This window comes from Hesperophylax consimilis, chromosome 22, assembly GCF_061612785.1.
Source record: "Hesperophylax consimilis isolate HC1 chromosome 22, BYU_Hcon_1.0, whole genome shotgun sequence".
Classification (NCBI taxonomy): domain Eukaryota; kingdom Metazoa; phylum Arthropoda; class Insecta; order Trichoptera; family Limnephilidae; genus Hesperophylax; species Hesperophylax consimilis.
In genome coordinates, this window is record NC_142857.1 from 25,219,612 (window position 1) to 25,238,107 (window position 18,496).

At 34.7% G+C, this 18,496-nt stretch overlaps 3 protein-coding genes across 4 annotated transcripts in view; 1 reads left to right on the forward strand and 2 right to left on the reverse strand.

Annotated features, from left to right (window-relative positions):
• Positions 1-5,247, reverse strand: Vps37B (vacuolar protein sorting 37B). The gene is made up of 3 exons (XM_089645175.1): positions 5,072-5,247; positions 4,809-4,980; positions 1-1,057 (listed from the first exon to the last, which is right to left on the reverse strand). Exons 1-3 carry the CDS (start codon positions 5,189-5,191, stop codon positions 675-677), a joined length of 675 nt encoding a protein of 224 aa, XP_089501301.1. The 5' UTR covers positions 5,192-5,247; the 3' UTR covers positions 1-674.
• Positions 5,248-5,990: 743 nt separating this feature from the next.
• sqh (Myosin regulatory light chain sqh) lies at positions 5,991-10,900 on the forward strand. The gene is made up of 4 exons (XM_089645176.1): positions 5,991-6,142; positions 7,720-7,917; positions 9,076-9,214; positions 10,437-10,900. The coding sequence occupies exons 2-4, from the start codon at positions 7,728-7,730 to the stop codon at positions 10,633-10,635; spliced, it is 528 nt and encodes a 175-aa protein (XP_089501302.1). The 5' UTR covers positions 5,991-6,142; positions 7,720-7,727; the 3' UTR covers positions 10,636-10,900.
• Positions 10,901-11,556: 656 nt separating this feature from the next.
• LOC149413363 (glucose dehydrogenase [FAD, quinone]-like) overlaps positions 11,557-18,496 on the reverse strand; it is a 70,496-nt gene continuing 63,556 nt past the window's right edge. For both annotated transcript variants that reach the window (XM_089645174.1, XM_089645173.1), the window contains 4 exons: positions 18,205-18,370; positions 16,073-16,283; positions 13,847-13,891; positions 11,557-13,596 (listed from right to left, as the gene is read on the reverse strand). In XM_089645174.1, coding sequence (XP_089501300.1) covers positions 12,920-13,596; positions 13,847-13,891; positions 16,073-16,283; positions 18,205-18,370 — 1,099 coding nt within the window. In that variant the 3' untranslated portion in view covers positions 11,557-12,919. The remainder of the gene's footprint in view (positions 13,597-13,846; positions 13,892-16,072; positions 16,284-18,204; positions 18,371-18,496) is intronic.

The following is an 18,496-nucleotide window of genomic DNA, read 5'->3' on the forward strand; positions in this document are numbered from 1 at the left end:
AAAAACTTATTTTTTACAATGTTAAAAATAAGTTTAAATGAAAAATTGAATTCTTTAATGGCCTATATTTTCTAATTTAAAACACAATTAAATAAAGCAGCACATATCTATACTAGATATTTGCTATACCTTTTGATTAAAAAAATATTTATTCAGTTTGGTCGAGTATTTTGACCTTTAATACAAATTTAAGTTTTGTGTGGAGAAGGCCGTGCACTCGTTCTTCTTAATCGTGGCTAACATGAGCATTTTATCCTATTTATGGACGACCAGAGTTTGCCAGGCAGCCGAACAAAACATTTAAAGGTGCGGAACGAATGCAGAACCTATCATTAAAAATATACATTGAATCTCAAAATCATGTTTGGGTAGGGTAGTTGGGCAGCTTGTGTCTGAAAGAGGGAGATAGGAGAATTCTACAACACTTTCACAAGCATATCAAATGAATTAACTTAAAAATGTTTTTCTAAAACAGGTAAATATGGGAGTTGTGGTGACCAGACCATTCATCAAAATTACAATTCAACACACCTTTGAAAAATTATGTAAAATTGTGAAAAGTGATGAAACTAAAAGTAGATTGTGTTAGTTTTTTCATTGCTTGTAATGAATCTTTTATCACTTTTTAAAGGTGTATTGAGTTGGGAGTTGTATTGTACTTTAATATAATATATTTAAAAATGGTTTCTGTAGACTCCTGGCATGGGCATGTTGAGAGGTCCGGTAGGATAAGGCACACTGGACGGAGGATAGAACCCGTGCTGTCCAGGTTGTCCGTGCTGATCAGGGTAGGAGGGATACGGAGTATTGCTGCCAAACAGCGAGGGTTGCTGCGGTTGGTTCTTGTTCCTGATGAGGTCGTTCATCTTTTCCACCTTGACCTTGCGCAGGTGCATGATCTTGCGGGTCTTGGAGAAGTCCTCGACGAACCTGTCGATGTCCACCTCACCAGCCAGAAACTTCTGCGCAATATTCTCGGATTCCTCTTCACTCTGGGCGGCCTTGGTTTCCAGAAGGGCGAGAGTGGTGTCCAGTGAGACGCCGCCTGATTTAGATTCTGCAAAATAAATAGAATACAGTTAGACCTCTACCGTTTTTTGAAAGGTCCTATTGAAATAAACTATGAATGCGGCTTCTGGCATATTCTGTCAGAAGGTCGGAGTATTTCCACTTGGCAATAAAATGATAATACTGTTTTTGAAAGATAATGATATACTTTTTCAAAATTTATTATTAGAAATAAACATATCATTTAAAATGTTTAGTAAAAAAAAAATGGTTCACTTTATGGCTATGGACTCACGGAGCGATTTTTACCCGCGCCCGCTGCGGTGGCGGAATGGAGTTTTATTTTCAAAACTCACGAGACCGGACTTTTTTGCGGTGACGCAGCCGTCGCGGTTGCGGTTATCGCCCGCAATCTTGGCAGTTGCAAGACGGGCAGTTAAACGATCAGTTGAGTTCCACGAACTCGCCCGCCAACCGATCGCAGAGCGCGCGGGTGCAACCCGCCGCGGCTGCGGGCCCGCGCCCGCCGGTACAAGATAACCGCGGATGCAGCGGGACCCGCAAACAATCACACATGCCGCGGGCGTAAAACGCGTCGTGAAATGTGCTTTAATTTTTACATAAATATCTGCATTCTACAAAGGCTGCGGGCCCGCAACCGCGGCAGGCGCAGGTAAAAATCGCTCCGTGAGTCCTTAGCCCAGGGGCATTTAACTAAGCTTTGGCCTTGAAACTCATTTGAAACCGCCACGCCCACCTCAAAATTCTTATAGAAAACGAATAATATGGCTAAAAGCTCAGATCTCATTGGTGAGAACAGAAGGATTGGTTTGATCTCTCGCTCTCTACCATAATGACTCGTGTAACAGAAAGAGATGACGGAATTTTGCCGTTTGACAGTTTGTAAATCATTCAAACAAAATGAGAGTGGTTTATTTATACACGCGGGTTGTCATTTGCTGCCGAAATACTATCATTTCGCGTCGAAAATATTGCTTGTTTAAGTTCTTCGTGATAAAAATACAAAGAAAGTATAGTGTTAGCGAGTTACAAACATATAGTCAACCTTACTACGTAAGTTCAAGTTTAAAGTGAATTAACAGTTTTAGGTTATTCGTTCGGTCTTTTGAACAATGCTTCATACTTGACATATGTCTTCCTCCACAACGTATAAATGTTATTTATTATATCGATAAACTTATTCATGTTATTGATTAGTGTTATCCTGTATTATCTTATTGTTTTGGTGAAATTAAATATTTTTAAACATATGTAACCATGAGTTCATGAGGCTGAAAAATGTCGGAATTTTTCGTCGTACTGTCGGACAATCATGTTTTGGAAATTTTCTTCAGTGTTTTTGCAAATTTCTTGTCATTTTGGGTTTCTTCTTCTCAGATTAACAAGTTTCATCTTAAGGAAATGCATTGTAAAAGTTTATTTTCTTAGTCAGATGAACCTTGCCCTTGGAAAACATTTTGACATTTTTCTGCTTCAAGGACATTTTTATTTTTATAATAGTTTTTTTGGGCTAGTGAATGAATAGAGTAGGCTGAGAGCAATTATGTTGTCTATGTTCGAATCTTTTTTTAAATGGCCTTGAGTTTCCTCTACCTTGTCTACTGCTCTGCTCCGCACGGTAGGTACTGCTTGTATATCTGTGGTTAAGTACTGTATAATTCTGTTGGATACAAAAAGCCGGAAGATATCGATCTAGAGAGTGGTATATTTATGCCTTAGCCTTAGTTTTTGTAACTAAAATACTGATAATGAAATAAATATGAAAACACAAGCATTTTATTAGAAAAGTATATTACAAACATTATTTTCAAACATATAAAAAATTCACAAAGTTTCATAATTATTTTTCAAATTGCATTCGGAACCTTTGGTTTTAATTTTAACTATTCTGTGGTTAACTTCTAGATTTGAATGTAAAGCGTGGTGGTTTCTCTATCTAACATCGTTTAGATCAGTCTTTCTCAAAGTGAGGGATAACGCCTCCTTATGGGCGCTGGAGGCTTCAAGGAGGTAGTAGAAGGATCAGAGAAAATTAGGGGGCGTTAAGGAAATCTAGAGGGGCGAAGGCAGACAAATTCTACTATTTCCGTGAGATAATGAGTTGTTCCCAAAAGCGAACAAATTAGCCTGAGGGGTTATATGTTTGATATTCCAAAAAACTAACATATTTCAGGTATAAACAAAAACTAACATATTTCAGGTATAAACAAAAAACTAACATATTTCAGGTATAAACAAAAAACTAACATATTTCAGATATAAACAAAAAACTAACATATTTCAGATATAAACAAAAAACTAACATATTTCAGATATAAACAAAAAACTAACATATTTCAGATATAAACAAAAAACTAACACATTTCAGATGTAAACAAAAAACTAACATTATTTAATAAAATAAGATATGACGCTATTTACATGTAACTAATGTTTTCATGTTATTAGTAAAAGATGTCAAGAAGTATGTAATGTAGTCAACAGGGGTTTGGGTCAATGTTTTAATAACATGATCCCAGAATGAGGGTTAGAAAATCTTTTTATTGTTAAGTTTATTATAGTAAAGCACACTTGAGGTGAAATATCATAAAACTGTACTATATAAAGAAATGGTAAATTTTGGATAGGGCCTGACGCGCTTATTACGAATAATTTTTAGAAAAAAAGTTTATATTCGCCTTAATTACTATAAAAGAAAACTTTTTGCATTTCGGGCGGCGGAAAATTATGCATTTTGATTTTCAATTGCGTAAAACCAAAATTCACTTCGCGAATCGATGTGGCGACAATGCGCCGCCATTAGGTACGCACTGTTATGTTGGTATCACTGATGCATTAACAAGAGCTAAATACGACCGTTGCTATCTTCGTGGGATAAAAGATGCTAGAGCAAAGCGTAGAAAGCAAAATAAAGTGTCCCCTTTATACCGCCTGCTCGCGTCAAGGCAAGAAAAACATCCCAGTTTTCAAGTAGTTTACCGGCTACGCTAGGTTTGTGTAACATGGTTTGTGATACAAAAGAAAGTGCCCCTTTATAACGCCTGCTCGCGTCAAGGCAAGAAAAACATCCCAGTTTTCAAGTAGTTTAACGGCTACGCTAGGTTTGTGTAACATGGTTTGTGATACAAAAGAAAGGGCTGTATCTTTCTCAATTTTAGAAAAATTAAAGTTTGTTAACATTATAATTCTGTTGTGTTTTCATAATTTCGCGCCAATCCATTTGTATTCCACGAAGTTAGCCATAGTCGTATCTACGCAATGTATCAGGGATACCAACATAACAGTGACGTACCTAATGGCAGCTGATTGCCGCCGCATCGATTCGCGAAGTGAATTTTGGTTAACGCAATTGAAAATTTAAATTCATAATTTTCCGCCGCCCGAAATGCAAAAAGTTTTTTTTTATAGTAATTAAGGAGAATATAAAGTTTTTTTCTAAAAAATATTCGTAATAAGCGTGTCAGGCCCTATCCAAAAATTAATAAAGAAATTAATAACATGTGTAAGCAAAGACTGACGGTGCTCTGATAATAGCCAATATCAAATAGGAGAGACCACCAGAAGAATAAAAATAATGAACTTGTCGTAATGATCGACAATGGTGAGAAATTCGTGCTAATGCTTTGAAATTACTAGTTGCTGCAACATAAATAGTCCAAACATATTCAATAATAAACATGCTTTTGTTACTATGAATGTGCAACAATGCATAAACATCATCAACATTGGTTTGAAGTTGAAAATATTAAATAAACATTTTAAGAATTGTTATGACTTACTTAGCACCTCCATTTTTTCTTGCACAGATTTACAAAGCGTTTCTCCTCTTTCAGACCGCTCTTCTATTCTTTGTTTTGCCTCTAAAAACTCTGGTTCTTTGCCGAGATTATATTCGGCTAGTGATCTATTGCTCGCAATAAGCATCTCTTTTTCCGTTTCCCAGTCTTTAATCTGAATAAATACAAAACATACGATAGGAAAATTAGCATTACATATTTAAAAATCATAACTTTGTGACTCATCCTAGACAAAATGTTTGTACCTGTTTGATGTCTTTCAATATAGCTTCAAATTTGGATTCATCGTTGAGTAGCTCTTTTAATTCTTCGCTGTTTAAGTGTGTGAGTAGGCCCAGCGCCGCGGGATAATCCGGTTGAAACATTTTTGCGAAAAACCGAAATTAATTACACTCGAAGTTTTATTATTTGACAGCCAAAACGAAATGTCAAATTTCATAATGTTGCCATCTGACAAATCTTATTTTCCGATGAAAATTTTCCTTTTCTCAGCTACCTACCCAGGATAGTTTTTGATAATCGGTGTATTATACTATTCATTATCACATCTTATTATATTCGTGTATTTTCATTATTATACCTTAGATTTTTTTAAATTGTTCCAATCTGCTTATGTATTTTTGCTGATAAGGGCCCATGCAACATTGTAAGATTAAAAACCTCGACCTAAAACCTGGCGATGCGAACAGCTTATACCCTAAAATAAAAAAAAATATATTTCCTTGTTTTCCTTTTTTATTATTCCCTATTTCCTTTGGTAAATATTTCCCTAACCGCCGCAGTTTCAATAGGCACAGATTTTGGAAATTACACTTCATTTCAACTTAATTACTACAAAAAACAACGATTTACGTCGAGATAAAAGATGAAATTTTATTCAATCAAAGTTCAAAAATTACCTAATAAAATAATCGCTTTAACACTTTTTGTATGAAGTGACACTTGCGAAAGTGTCGTTTTAATCTAAGTACATATAAATTATTTAATTAACCCAAAATAAGAACTTAGTAACTTTATATATGTAAATAGTTGTTTCTTGTAGTAATTTTTGAAACAAAATGTAATTTCCATAACCTGTGCCATAACCGGTGCCCAGTTTATTTGTGCCTGTGCCTAAAAGTGCGGCGGTTAGGGAAATAATTATCGAAACTTGTTCAAAATATTTTTTAACGTGAGTACCAATACCATACGTTCGAGGAAAATATGGAAATTTTGCGCAATTTATATGGCAATATCAGTCATTAGTCATCAACTGACAAATTTGTGGAATTGTAGCTAGGCAATCCTTAATTTTTGTGATATTTACATCCTAAAAAGTAAGTAAAACGTAACTAATATGAAAACAAGATCTAACTAACAAAATGTCACGTAAATCCACCGTGGAATTATGTACACGAAAATGGGGAAATGTTGAAAGGGAGATTGTTGAATTTATCGCCATATTAGGAAAACGTCATCCTCACCTGCTTGCATTCTGTATTTTATATGTTTATTTTACCACACCTTACTTCTTTTAAATTATTCAAAGAATGAGTAAACATCTTAAAATGCGTTCTCTAAATAATGTGGTGAAATTATGTCCTTATTTAGTCTGAATTTAAAGTTTTTGACAGCAGATTGGATTCGTTCTAATTACATTTACCCTCTCTTTAATTTACGTTTACATTTCCATCCTTTTTGGGTGTGTTCGAGTCTCTTTTCTTAGTCATTAGTCTTTTATCAGTCTGTTCACTAGAGTTTTAAAGTAATCAGGTTTTCTTTTTCGAAGTAAGTAAAACGTGACATTATAATAATTTCCATTAAGACAAGATGATTTATTATTTATTTGCAGTTTTGGCAAATTGTTCAATGTTATTTTAAAGTTTGTAACCGTCAGCTGTTTATTTATGTTGCAATTTTACTTGAATTTATTTGCTGATACTTCATTGTTAAAATAAATAATAAAGCAAATATCCTCAAATTTAGTCATTCTGTTAAATATATCAAAATGAGTAAGTACATTTCTTTGTTCATGCTGTAATTTTAATACAAAGAATATATCACTAATTTTAATACAAATAATGTGTGTATTCAAATCTATTTTAGTTACATATATAAATTTTTAAAAATAATTTAATGTCTTCCTAATGCTTTACTGTTATGATTTGGAAAGAAATCTTACATTTTTATTGGTTTTTGGCATGTTGGACCATCATTGCACAAGCTACAATTACCCAATGAAAGAATATTTACCCAATCATCACACTTTTAATAGATTCATCACAGATTACGTGAATTACATTTCGTTTCAACTTAATTACCACAAGAAACTACTATTTACGTCAGGAGAGATGGTAAAGATGTGTTAAAATCACATTATTATTAAAAGTTAAAAATTTTCCTTATAAAATGATTTCTTTGCCGCCATTTTGGATTTTTTTAGTATGGATTTGACGTTTGCGAAAGTTTTGTTTCAATCTAAATACGCATAAATTACTTAATCAACTCAAACAAAGAACCTAGTAATCTATTTGTGCATGTAAATAGTTTTTTCTTGTAGTAATCTTGTAGTAATCAAGGTGTAATTTCCATAATCAGGGCTTAAAAGTGCGTCGGTTAGGTGAATAATTACCAGTTTCTGTTTCATCCTTTGCATCAACAATGGGGATCTTTTTAGCTGTCCGATAGTCCAATACACTTTGGCAAATGATTTTACTTTAGTTTTGCTTAGAAAATGTTGCTTATAGAATCTGTGATGATGGAATTAGGAAGAAAATATTGGTAAACTGGAAATGTTTGTCTGTTATGTCTATATAAAAATATTATGGACCCAATGAATGTAATTATTTGTAAGATTAAACAAATTTATCATTAATGATATTTAATTAATTGTAACCGTGTTTTTGTACGCAAGATTCCAACATGTCCTCCCGCAAGACTGCCGGCCGCCGCGGCACCACCAAGAAGCGTGCCCAGCGCGCCACCAGCAATGTGTTTGCCATGTTCGATCAGGCACAGATCGCCGAGTTTAAGGAGGCCTTCAACATGATCGATCAGAACCGCGATGGCTTTGTAGATAAGGATGATCTGCACGACATGCTCGCTTCTCTTGGTAAGTGATGTCACGCTTTTATTTTACGGTTTTTTTAAAGCACTGATAATAGCCTTAGCCTTCTCCAGTCACAACATTCTACTGAAGATTCGTGGCGAACTCAGTGGCAGTCTTCAAATGTCCAAAACAAGAACCTTGTAATGGATACAACTATTAATCTGACAGGATTCTCTCTTCATTGGAAGACGTGGGCGTCACAGTCGTTATTGTGTCATACATAAATTGGGAATCAGAAAACAAACTTCAGAAGAATGTCCCCTTCATCAGTTTCCAGGAAGCACATCGGTGCTGAACTATGTGAATCCCGATGCTGTCGATTTGCTGAATAACTTCAGCATCTCACGTTTACCTCCACCATACGGAGAAGAAGTACAATGCTAAGAGATAGTTGTTGCATCTGAAACTGCTTGCGAATTATACAGATTCGGATTAACTTGAAAATGGACCGTAAATACTTTAGACGAAATGGTGTTAGATGGAATTGGGTGAAAGGATATGTAAGTCATTAAGGTACGTTAAGGAAAAGAATGACCAGTCACAACTTATATTATATAGTTTCACCGCAATACCTCGAGGTAATTCAAACGAAAGAATACAAAAAATGATATTTTGTTCACAAAAAACACCAACAACTTGCTTCCATAATAGTCAAATTACTTCTTCTGTTTTTAAAACAATGACACTCGAACCTGCACAATTTTCTTGCATTTTTGAATATATTTCTCTTACATTAACACCACACAGAAGCCTTGGCTTGATGCTGTGTGGAGGGTCTTTTTGAGGAGAGTTTTGAAGACACCTAGATTACATACAGTGATGTTGTCGGAGGAAGCAAAAACAGAGGCTGGCAAATCTCGAGTTGAACTCAAGAAAGAGTCGTAAAAACGACCCGTTCTCATTTTCCTGACTATGCAACGGTGCAGAAGGGATCACATGACACTAGTTTTTCAGGGCATCTTCAGCTCATTTTCGATTTGTACAGGGTCAGCATTTGTGTACTATCAAAAGTATCTATGGATCCTGTACAGTACGCCCACAGTATTATTATGTTACATTATTCAAATAGTTTTACAGCAAAGTAATGGTGTTACCGAGAGGTATTCACTGTAATCAAGACCAAACATTGGTTATTATTTATGAAATGTTTCTTGTTTCTAGGCAAGAACCCCACCGACGACTACCTCGAGGGCATGATGAACGAGGCTCCGGGCCCCATCAACTTTACCATGTTCCTTACCCTGTTTGGGGAGCGCCTGCAGGGCACCGACCCTGAAGAGGTCATCAAGAACGCCTTTGGGTGAGTCGCATTTAGCCACAACGCACATCATGACTAACATAACAATGAACAGATAATCCCAAGTATTATACACGGTGTCCGGAAACTAGTGGTACAAGCGTGAAACTGATGAATCTACATTGCATATCTGAGCATTTCATGTAGAATCACCGGTTTCCCGCTTGTAATATTGGACACTATGTAAACAGATTTAAAATTACTATTGTCACCAGTTTACATTGTGTACGAATTTTTGACTCCTAGGCCCCAGACAAGCCAATAAAATTAGTTATGTGTTCACAAAAGAATTTTAGTATTTCAAAACGTTTGATCAATTTTGCCAGAGGTAAAGAAGAGCAATTTTTATGAAAAATCTCCTCAAGATGCTGTACAAAATGTTTGTTTGTTTAAAATCTTAAATCTCCGAAATTTCTTCACCGATTGCATTGAAATTTTGACACAACGTTGTATTCCAATACACATTTGTTTTTATATCCCTATATTAAATAAATGTCACCTGTAACAGGTAAAAACATGCTCTTTTTTTTTTAAACAGCGCCATCTGTTGGACGTAAAAGCAACATGCGCTATTGTTTCTGTATCTGCACAGACAAACTGAGCCACAGCAACTCGTGGCAACAATTTTATTTGTGGTTTTTTGTTGTTTTATTACCTGGAAATTTATGTTTCTATGAAATGCCAAAGAGAATGATTCATAAATATATACTTAGCATGGCGTCAATGTGAATACCGTCTTTGTATAAGTCATGTTTGGCCACTTTCCAGGAGAGGTAAAATATATATTTTTTAAATTATGACTTGCAATTTATTTTCGCATCTTTGTGTATTTTTGTAGACAGCAATTTCATTGATTTGACACATTAGAGGTCAAATATACTAATTACGTTTGTCTGTGATGTGCGTATTCCTGCGTGAAATTATTCACGTTCAATGAACTCAAATTTGCTTTGAATTTTTGTGAAGAGTAATTCAGACCCACCCATAACGATTAATATTTTAAAAGAATTTTAATTGTCTTTTTAATATTGAAAATAATATCCCGTGATTTTTCACGGGTCTGCAGTAGTACACTATACTAATATCGTTTAGTAAGTCTGACAACATACCTCAATTGGGGATTCGTAAGTTCCACTGGCTTTGGACAGTTGACGCGGTACTCGCATAAAAAAAAGATTACCACTATGACAAACCATTATTAATCCTTTAACCTTCTGTACCCCAGATGCTTCGACGAGGAGAACAACGGGGTGATCAACGAGGAGCGTCTGCGCGAGCTGCTCACTACCATGGGCGATCGCTTCTCCGACGAGGACGTGGACGAGATGTACCGCGAGGCACCCATCCGCATGGGCGGCCTCTTCGACTACGTGGAGTTTACACGCATCCTCAAGCACGGCGCCAAGGAGAAGGATGAGCAGTGAAAGGGTTAACGTACACGTTAAGCAATTTAATATAGCAAAACTTCTATCTACATTTTTTTTATTAAACCCTTGGCCGCATTTACTAGCTCAGGTTTTTCAATATCCCGTGCATAATATTATCATTATCAGGGGTTGATACGGCCGCATATCAATGCTGATTTCTTGCCGTATCAGCTGTTACAATTGCGTGCAAGAGGTAAAATGTTTACAAACCTTTGAAACTTTTGTTAAAAACAATTAATTAAAATGAAAATTTTATTCTCAAGTTGTTGCAATATTATTTATTCCTTTTGGTCTAATTTTCCATTAGTCGTTGTCTACTGGGCTGTAATTTTACAGATTATTCGATAAAACGCACAGTAAATAGAAACTTAGTGATTATTTTTCAAAATTATTTTTTTTTATGTATCATGAATCCTTAATTATATTATCATTCCTTGATGGCATTTAAAATGATCTGTTAACAATAAAAAAAATATCTGCGTCAAACCTTAACCTTTTCAATGCTGCTGTCACATATGAGATACATAAGAGGCTATCCCCGTACAGGAACGTTGCATATAAGATACATGAAGTTTAACTAAAACGATTGCGTTGAAAAGGTCCGCTATAAAGGCAAAAAAAAATTGTTTAATGGTAGAGATGCAATAATAATTAAGTATATTTCTTCAAAATTCCTCCTTTTTTACCTAGAATTGAATTGTTTTCATTATTTTAGTTGAATTTAAGGTTTATTTATCATTTTGTGGTTTTTATAAAGTATTCAATACTGATGTATTATAAATTGATTAATATATATTTTTATTTCAGTAACATCAGTGTTTTAATTAGTTTCAAGTGCCATGACTGATTTTCTCCAGGAATTTTTGTTGTAAACCAAATGTAATGATGAATTTTCACTCTTAGTAAAAAAATATACAATTATTATAAAAATATTTATATTTAATACATTCGGTGCTTGTGAATGATGAATTGTTATTTTTTCCAACATCTAATCCTATCTTTCTTTCCTTCATTCCATAGAAAATTACATACTTTTAGTATAAATAAATATTTTCAAAATTTTTATTTTGAAGATGTCGTGAGTTTTTTTTTTAATACAATATAGTTGTATGTACTTAATTTGTGAAATTTTGGGTTAAACGTCGTTTATTGGTATTGTTTTTATTTTAAACTTTTACGCATCAGTTGTACGAATATTATGTGTTGTATTCTGTAGTTTATATTTGTACTTTTATATTACAAATAAATATTTATTATTGGCGAAAGTAGTTGTTTTTTTTGTTTACTCATCATTCTGTTTATTAGAATATGTAATTAAAAAAAACTGAAATGTCCAACATTTAATAATTACTATTAAGCCCGTTATCCCACGGGTCGGTAAGCAATCGACATAAATCGAGTGCTGTGAGAACCTCGAAAAATCGAATTCTTAATGACCCTGTATCTAAATAAAATAGTTGCACCCGGAATGATCGTTCCTTACCGGACCATCAGCGAGCGTGCTTAGAAATCATTATAAAGAAAGACTTATTCACTATTAAGGCGATGCACTACGTCGTGTAATATTTTAAATTGAGCCGCTATCAATAACAACCATTACGTAGATGGCGATAAGGTTTAAATTCCCGCTTAACACCATCTGCCTGTTTTGATTCACGCAAAAAAAAAACATGGCCCAAAAGTCTATTTTATTTTATTTTGTGGATGTTCAGGCATAAATATTTATTTATTTTTCGATCATTTTATAAATAACTTAATTGGCAACATTATGCAATAAAATCATAACCGAAAATGGGTTCGTAAGTAGGAGATTTTGAACTTTAAAGCAGTTTTCATAGGCCTTATACATTATTTTTTTCTGGGCTTATAAAAAGACTTATCTAAAAAAAAACTCGATTATTTCAAAGGCTAAGATGTATTCTACTCGCAGTATTTAATTAAAGCATCTGAAACATTTCTAGGTGACCAAATTTTCAAACCAAAAACAAATGATTTTTCATTACTGCGTATGGCATCGCCTTAAGTCGGAGACAATATTTTATGACATTTGTGGAGATTGCAATGTTTTAAATATCTTCTTTTGTTCTTTATTTTAAGTTTTTTTAATTAATTTTAACATTACAAAAAACTATATTCTATATTATTTCTCATCATAACTATAACAGATACGCATTTAAATTTTGTAATGGTACCAATGTACTTTTCTTCGATTTTTCATGGTAATTACGTAAATATGGCTTCTCTGTTATTAGTGAGTGGGTTAGTTATTGCAGTTCTTATCTCATGCGTGGCCGTGTTGGTTGTTGTTTGGATCCCATGCCCGGCCGTGTTGGTTGTTGTTGTTTGTATCCCATTTGTTGTTGTTTGAATCCCATGCACGGTCGTGTTGGCCGTTGTGGTTTGTATCCCATTTATGGCTGTTCTGATCCCATGTGTGGTCATGTTGGTGGTTGCGGTTCATATCCCATTTGTTGTTGTTTGGATCCCATGCGTGGCCGTGTTGGTTGTGGTTGTTAGTATCCCACTTATTGTTATTTGGATCCCATGTTTGTCCATTGTGGTGGTTGCTGTTCCTATCCCAATCGTTACCGTTTGCGGGTTCTGCATGGCCATGTTGGTTGTTGCTGTTAGTGTCCCACTTGTTGCTGTTTGCATCCCACTTGTTGTTGTTTGCATCCCACTTGTTGTTTGTATTCGTTGTTTGTTGGTTGTTGTTGTTTGTAGGTGTTGTATAGCCATGCTGGTTGTTATTGGTCGTCGCTGCTCCATAGCCCTGTTGGTTGTTATTGTTTGTAGGAGCTACGTAGCCGGCTTGGTTGTTGTTTATCTGGTTATTGTTATTGTTCGCATCTGCCCCGAACCTCGAGAAGACTTGCGGGGGCTTGTTGGTGTCCCAGGTGTTGTGGATGAACACGGCGCCTCGCTCGGCTATCATGATGGCTGGTGCTGCCGTGTTTCCTGTGAATCCGTACATGTTTGTTAGATACATCATGGATTTAGTGAAATTTATTAGTTTAGTGAATTACAAAGCACACAGTTTCAATAATAATGTACGATTTCAGCAGTCATATTATATCGATGATATATGTATATAAATCCCACAGCGAGTTTGAACTTACTTGTGGGTTTTATTGAAAAGGAATATGGTTAGTTTTTTTTGGCGGTTTGGCAGATATATTATTTGTTTATTTAACACTGTAAATATTACCTGATGGAACGATGGGGATAACAGAACAATCCATCACACGCAGACCTGAAAAAATACAAGAAATATTAACACAAATTGACGTTAAGTAAAACTTTTTAAGTGCGTAATTAATTTTGTATATATTGCGGGTAAATCTTTTGTTTTACATACTGGAATGCATAAAAATTCTCTGACTTTAATTTCAATCGGAATCTATTGACGAATTTAATACTGTCTAATAGATCCTATAACTTAGATGTATGTGAAGTCAGTTTTAATGAAATTATAACTAAACAGTCGCAAAGTTTGATTGGGAACAACTACCCTTGAGGAGTACAAATTTCACTTCCTATGAGTAAACTGTCGGTTAGTGCTACTCGCCGAGTAGAGTATTTCATCAGTGTTGTGTAATGCTACTCGTTACAGTACATTTCTGTTTTACTTCAGGTACTTCTTCTTTAGATAATTACTGGATGATCATTAAGTATGTATTATTGATGATGGGTAAAATATAAATATAGAGTGTAGGTAGAATATTTACACTGTTGTACATATTACTTGAAGGAAGGTTTCCGGTAAGAAAATGCAAAAACAAAGCAGACATACCCATTTATATGTCGGCATAATAATAATAATAATATCTTTATTCCAGGATGTGGGGAGGTGGGTGAAATCCCACACATCCCATAGAGAGTATAAGTATATAACTGAAAGTAACTGGTAAATATGATTATAAGAAAATAGAAATGAAAAAATAAAATAGATTAAAAATTAAAATTAAAATGAGATTAAAGCAAAGAAGCACAGGAATCCATCGGATCTAAGATTGTGGGAGCAAGAATCTTTCTCCAATGGCTTTCAATGCTCGATCCTAAAGTCAGACGGGATTCTATGATAAGAATATTTCTGGAATGGTTTATCCTTCCCCTCAGTCCTGCAATCATCTCTTTCATACATTAACGTCTCTTTCATAGCTTTTGACATATGTTCATCATACTCATCAAGTAAATAAATGTCTGTTTTTATTCTGATTAAAGTTACTTACTAGTAGTAAGTACTCAGAAGATTACTGAGAGTTAGTGAAATATCCCTTTATTGTTGTGTTTAACCTAAAAACTCACCATAATTACCTATTATTTGCTATACACTACTCTATCAGTAATCCGTCGCTCGATTGTCCGAAAACTACTACATATATTCAGCCGTAATTTTTACAAGTTGAATACACAAAATCAAGCTCTATAATTCGCCAGTATTCGTAAATAAAATTCAGTAGTCTTTTGCGTGCTTAAACTGGAGCATTCTTTGTAATTCTTGCAAAAGCTTCAGCACCTACATCGATAACTGAAGATTGGTTAAGTAAAATCAAAGGAAGATTTAGCATATTGATTTGTTGCGTGTTGTAACTTACTATTTAATAGTTATAAACATTCAAGAAGAAGATAATACTAATAAATGTAAACAAAACATGAAACAAAACAAATTAGACAGTAACGGTCGCAACTGAGAATCGAACCCAGGATATCTGTCTTACCGGAACAAGGCCTTAAGGGTTCGACAATGCTTTCAATAATCTACGACATCAGTCATACTTTGAAAGCTGAAGAACACACATTAAAATAACGATACCCTTCGCAGAAAAATTAATTTCGCTAAAGTAAGGTGTTTGTAAACGGTTTGCAGCACAGTCCATTGTGGGACTTTCTTAAACAAGATCTGAATGTTTGTTCTTTGAACAAATCACCTGGCGTAGTACGCTAAAATTGAGAGTGGCGTGTAAAATATAACACATTTTTGTAAAAGTGTCTAACTAAATAGTGAACCAAATATTAAATTTTGGAACTAGCCTGACCATTTGTTTACCCGATTTGCGATATGTAGTTAAGTTTTTTTGGTAGCCAGCAATTTTAATGCGTGTATTATCTAAATGGTGATATTACAATGCGAGGTGCCTGTATACTGACAGATTCCTTTATTGACAAATCACTGACAGAGACACGCCCACGCCACTCCCCCTGATCTGCGCCACTTGGTTTGTTCCCCTCGCCCTTATGGGCAGCTCTGTCTAATCCTTATCTGTGGGTTTTATGAATTACCTGTTTACATTTTTTTTTGCATATTTTGCATCTATGCACTAAATGGACACATGCCGGGTTTATAGGATGGCGGATTAGTGACAGTGAACTACTGTTCAAGTCTATTCATTCTTTTAAAATAAAACATGTAGTGTGTGTATATTGGACTCACCCTTTACCCCGATGACCTTGAGTTCGGGGTCCACAACTGCGGTGGGGTCGCTGGGGTCCCCCATCTTGCATGTGCCCACCTGGTGGTTCTCGGGGCCTGTGATCACGCGCACCACACACTTCCAGTACCCGTCTGTGCCCCAATCTCCGGCCTGCAGACACTCTTTTACTACTGCTTTGTCCAGCTTGATGCCCCATCTGTCTTGCAGGGACTGTCGGTAGAAAAATATCAGAAATTAACACATGCTGCCATATAATATAATTATAAGTTGATATAAAAACTGGCAGATGTTTCAGATATAAAACAGTTTTAATATAAATTTTAACAAAATAACTCTGAAGGTATGTTTTTTTTATCTGTTAACTGCGATGACGTCAGCGACCTCGAGAAACAATTATACGCTGAAAAATAATAGATAATTTATTACAAAGCTGCCAGAGAAGTGATTCTGAATTTATTGTTCAAACAGTTCAACAAAATAATAATTATAATATCAATATTTGCTCCATATTCCAGATATCAATACTATCAATAGATGTCTCTTTAAGGCTAAACGCAAAGTTCGTTATAATCTTGATAGATGCCGTTAATTTAAATGTTTTTTGAAGTGAAACTTCTTTAGGCGCGTAATTCGGGGACGGAGTAAAACCGAGTCAGGATCGACACGAAAATGCGGGTACCCCCACCACCGCTCACCGTTCACTGTCCCTCTCTCACCATATGCGCTTGTTGAGGTGGGGGAGCCGCTCACGAACGTTCTCTCCCGACACGGGACAACAATCGATGCAGTTTTTGCACGATTCATTAAGGATTTAAGTGCTCATGTATATATCTCGCACTTTAGTTACCATAACCCAATTATCACGACATTAGGAAATGATATTCATGAAATTGACAATGAAAATGGCACATGATTGGTAAATTGTCATTGTAATTTCTTTGTAATTTTTAATTGTAATATTGTTATTTATGTAATATTGTATACTTGTGAATAAATTGAAAATTTTTGGAACTATACATTAATCGAACGTCATTCATCTATAAGAAAATATTAGAAAAAGCAAATCCATGCTTCGTCGTTGAATTATTTAACCTCTAATTTTCAAACTAACCTAAGAGAGAAAATAGAGATGATGAAATGAAAATAGAGAGAGAGGAATACTAGAAGTTTCACTTCTGTCTTGCGTAGGCTTGACACACCCACTTTTTTTTAAATACGCTTTTTGCAAGTTATGCTTTATAATATTAAGACAAATTATGTGTTTACCAGTTTATTTAATTTGTCAAGAGAACGACATTAGAAGATTCATATTAATCATAGTAATCATTTTCTTTTATTTTTCAATAGGGCGACATTAGTAGATTCCTATTTTACCATGGTAAACATTATTCTTTTGTTTTTTTCTCTTAAGGCGATGCACTACGTAGTAATTTAAAATAATGTGTTTTTGGTTTGAAAATTTGGTCGCCTAGAAATTTTTCAGATGCTTTAATTAAATACTGCGAGTATAATACATCTTGGCCTATGAAATAATCGAGTATTTTTTAGATAAGTCGTTTTATAAGCTCAGAAAAAAATAATGTATAAGGCCTATGAAAACTGCAGTTCAAAATCTCCTACTTACGAACCCATCTTCGGTTATGGTTTTATTGTATAAAGTGGAAAATTAAGTTATTTATAAAATGATCGAAAAACATTTAAATATTTGTGCCTGAACATCCACAAAATAAAATAAAAGGCACTTTTTGGCCATGTTTTTTTCTTGCATAAATCAAAACAGGTGGATGGTGTGAAGCGGGTATTTAAGCCTTATCGCCATCTATGTAAGGTGTGTTATTGATAGCGGCTCGATTCAAAATATTACACGACGTAGATCATCGCCTTAAAATTTTCTTATATAAATGTTTTTATTTTTTGTACCTGTTTTGTTTTTCAATTTATTTATTAATGTAAGTAAATGTCATATTGTTTGTATCTATTTTTGTATTTTATGTAATAATCTTTCAGATGAAAGTAGTAAAAACTTCTAAAACATTGAAAACAGTACATTATCCATTTTTCATTCTTTCATTTTCGAAAACAAAAGTGATATTCAAATATAAGTATTAAAAAAATAAGGTCTAATGTCTACCTTAGACTCTCCAAACTTCAATGCAATCTTGATGCCCTCCACCAGGGTGTCAACATCTTCCTCTGCGCTGAGGTAGTTGGGGAACAGCATGGGGTGCTCCAGGGGGTCGCTGTTCTTCAGGGTCAGGTAGCCCCTGCTCTTGGGGTGCAGAACCACTGGCGTGATACTGAAATCATTATATTATTCATTAGCTCTCCACTGATTCCATTACTTCTTGCTTATTTCATTGAGAGTCATCGAGACGTGGGATCATTTTCACAGTAAGTAACATAAAATATACCTTTTTTAATGT

Coding starts and splice junctions, on each gene's coding strand:
- sqh (XM_089645176.1), top strand. CDS start 7,728: ATGTCCTCCCGCAAGACTGCCGGCCGCCGCGGCACCACCAAGAAGCGT. Junction 7,918..9,075: donor CGACATGCTCGCTTCTCTTG/GTAAGTGATGTC, acceptor TCTTGTTTCTAG/GCAAGAACCCCACCGACGAC. Junction 9,215..10,436: donor GTCATCAAGAACGCCTTTGG/GTGAGTCGCATT, acceptor TCTGTACCCCAG/ATGCTTCGACGAGGAGAACA.
- Vps37B (XM_089645175.1), bottom strand. CDS start 5,191: ATGTTTCAACCGGATTATCCCGCGGCGCTGGGCCTACTCACACACTTA. Junction 4,981..5,071: donor TATTGAAAGACATCAAACAG/GTACAAACATTT, acceptor GTATTTATTCAG/ATTAAAGACTGGGAAACGGA. Junction 1,058..4,808: donor AGAAAAAATGGAGGTGCTAA/GTAAGTCATAAC, acceptor TTTATTTTGCAG/AATCTAAATCAGGCGGCGTC.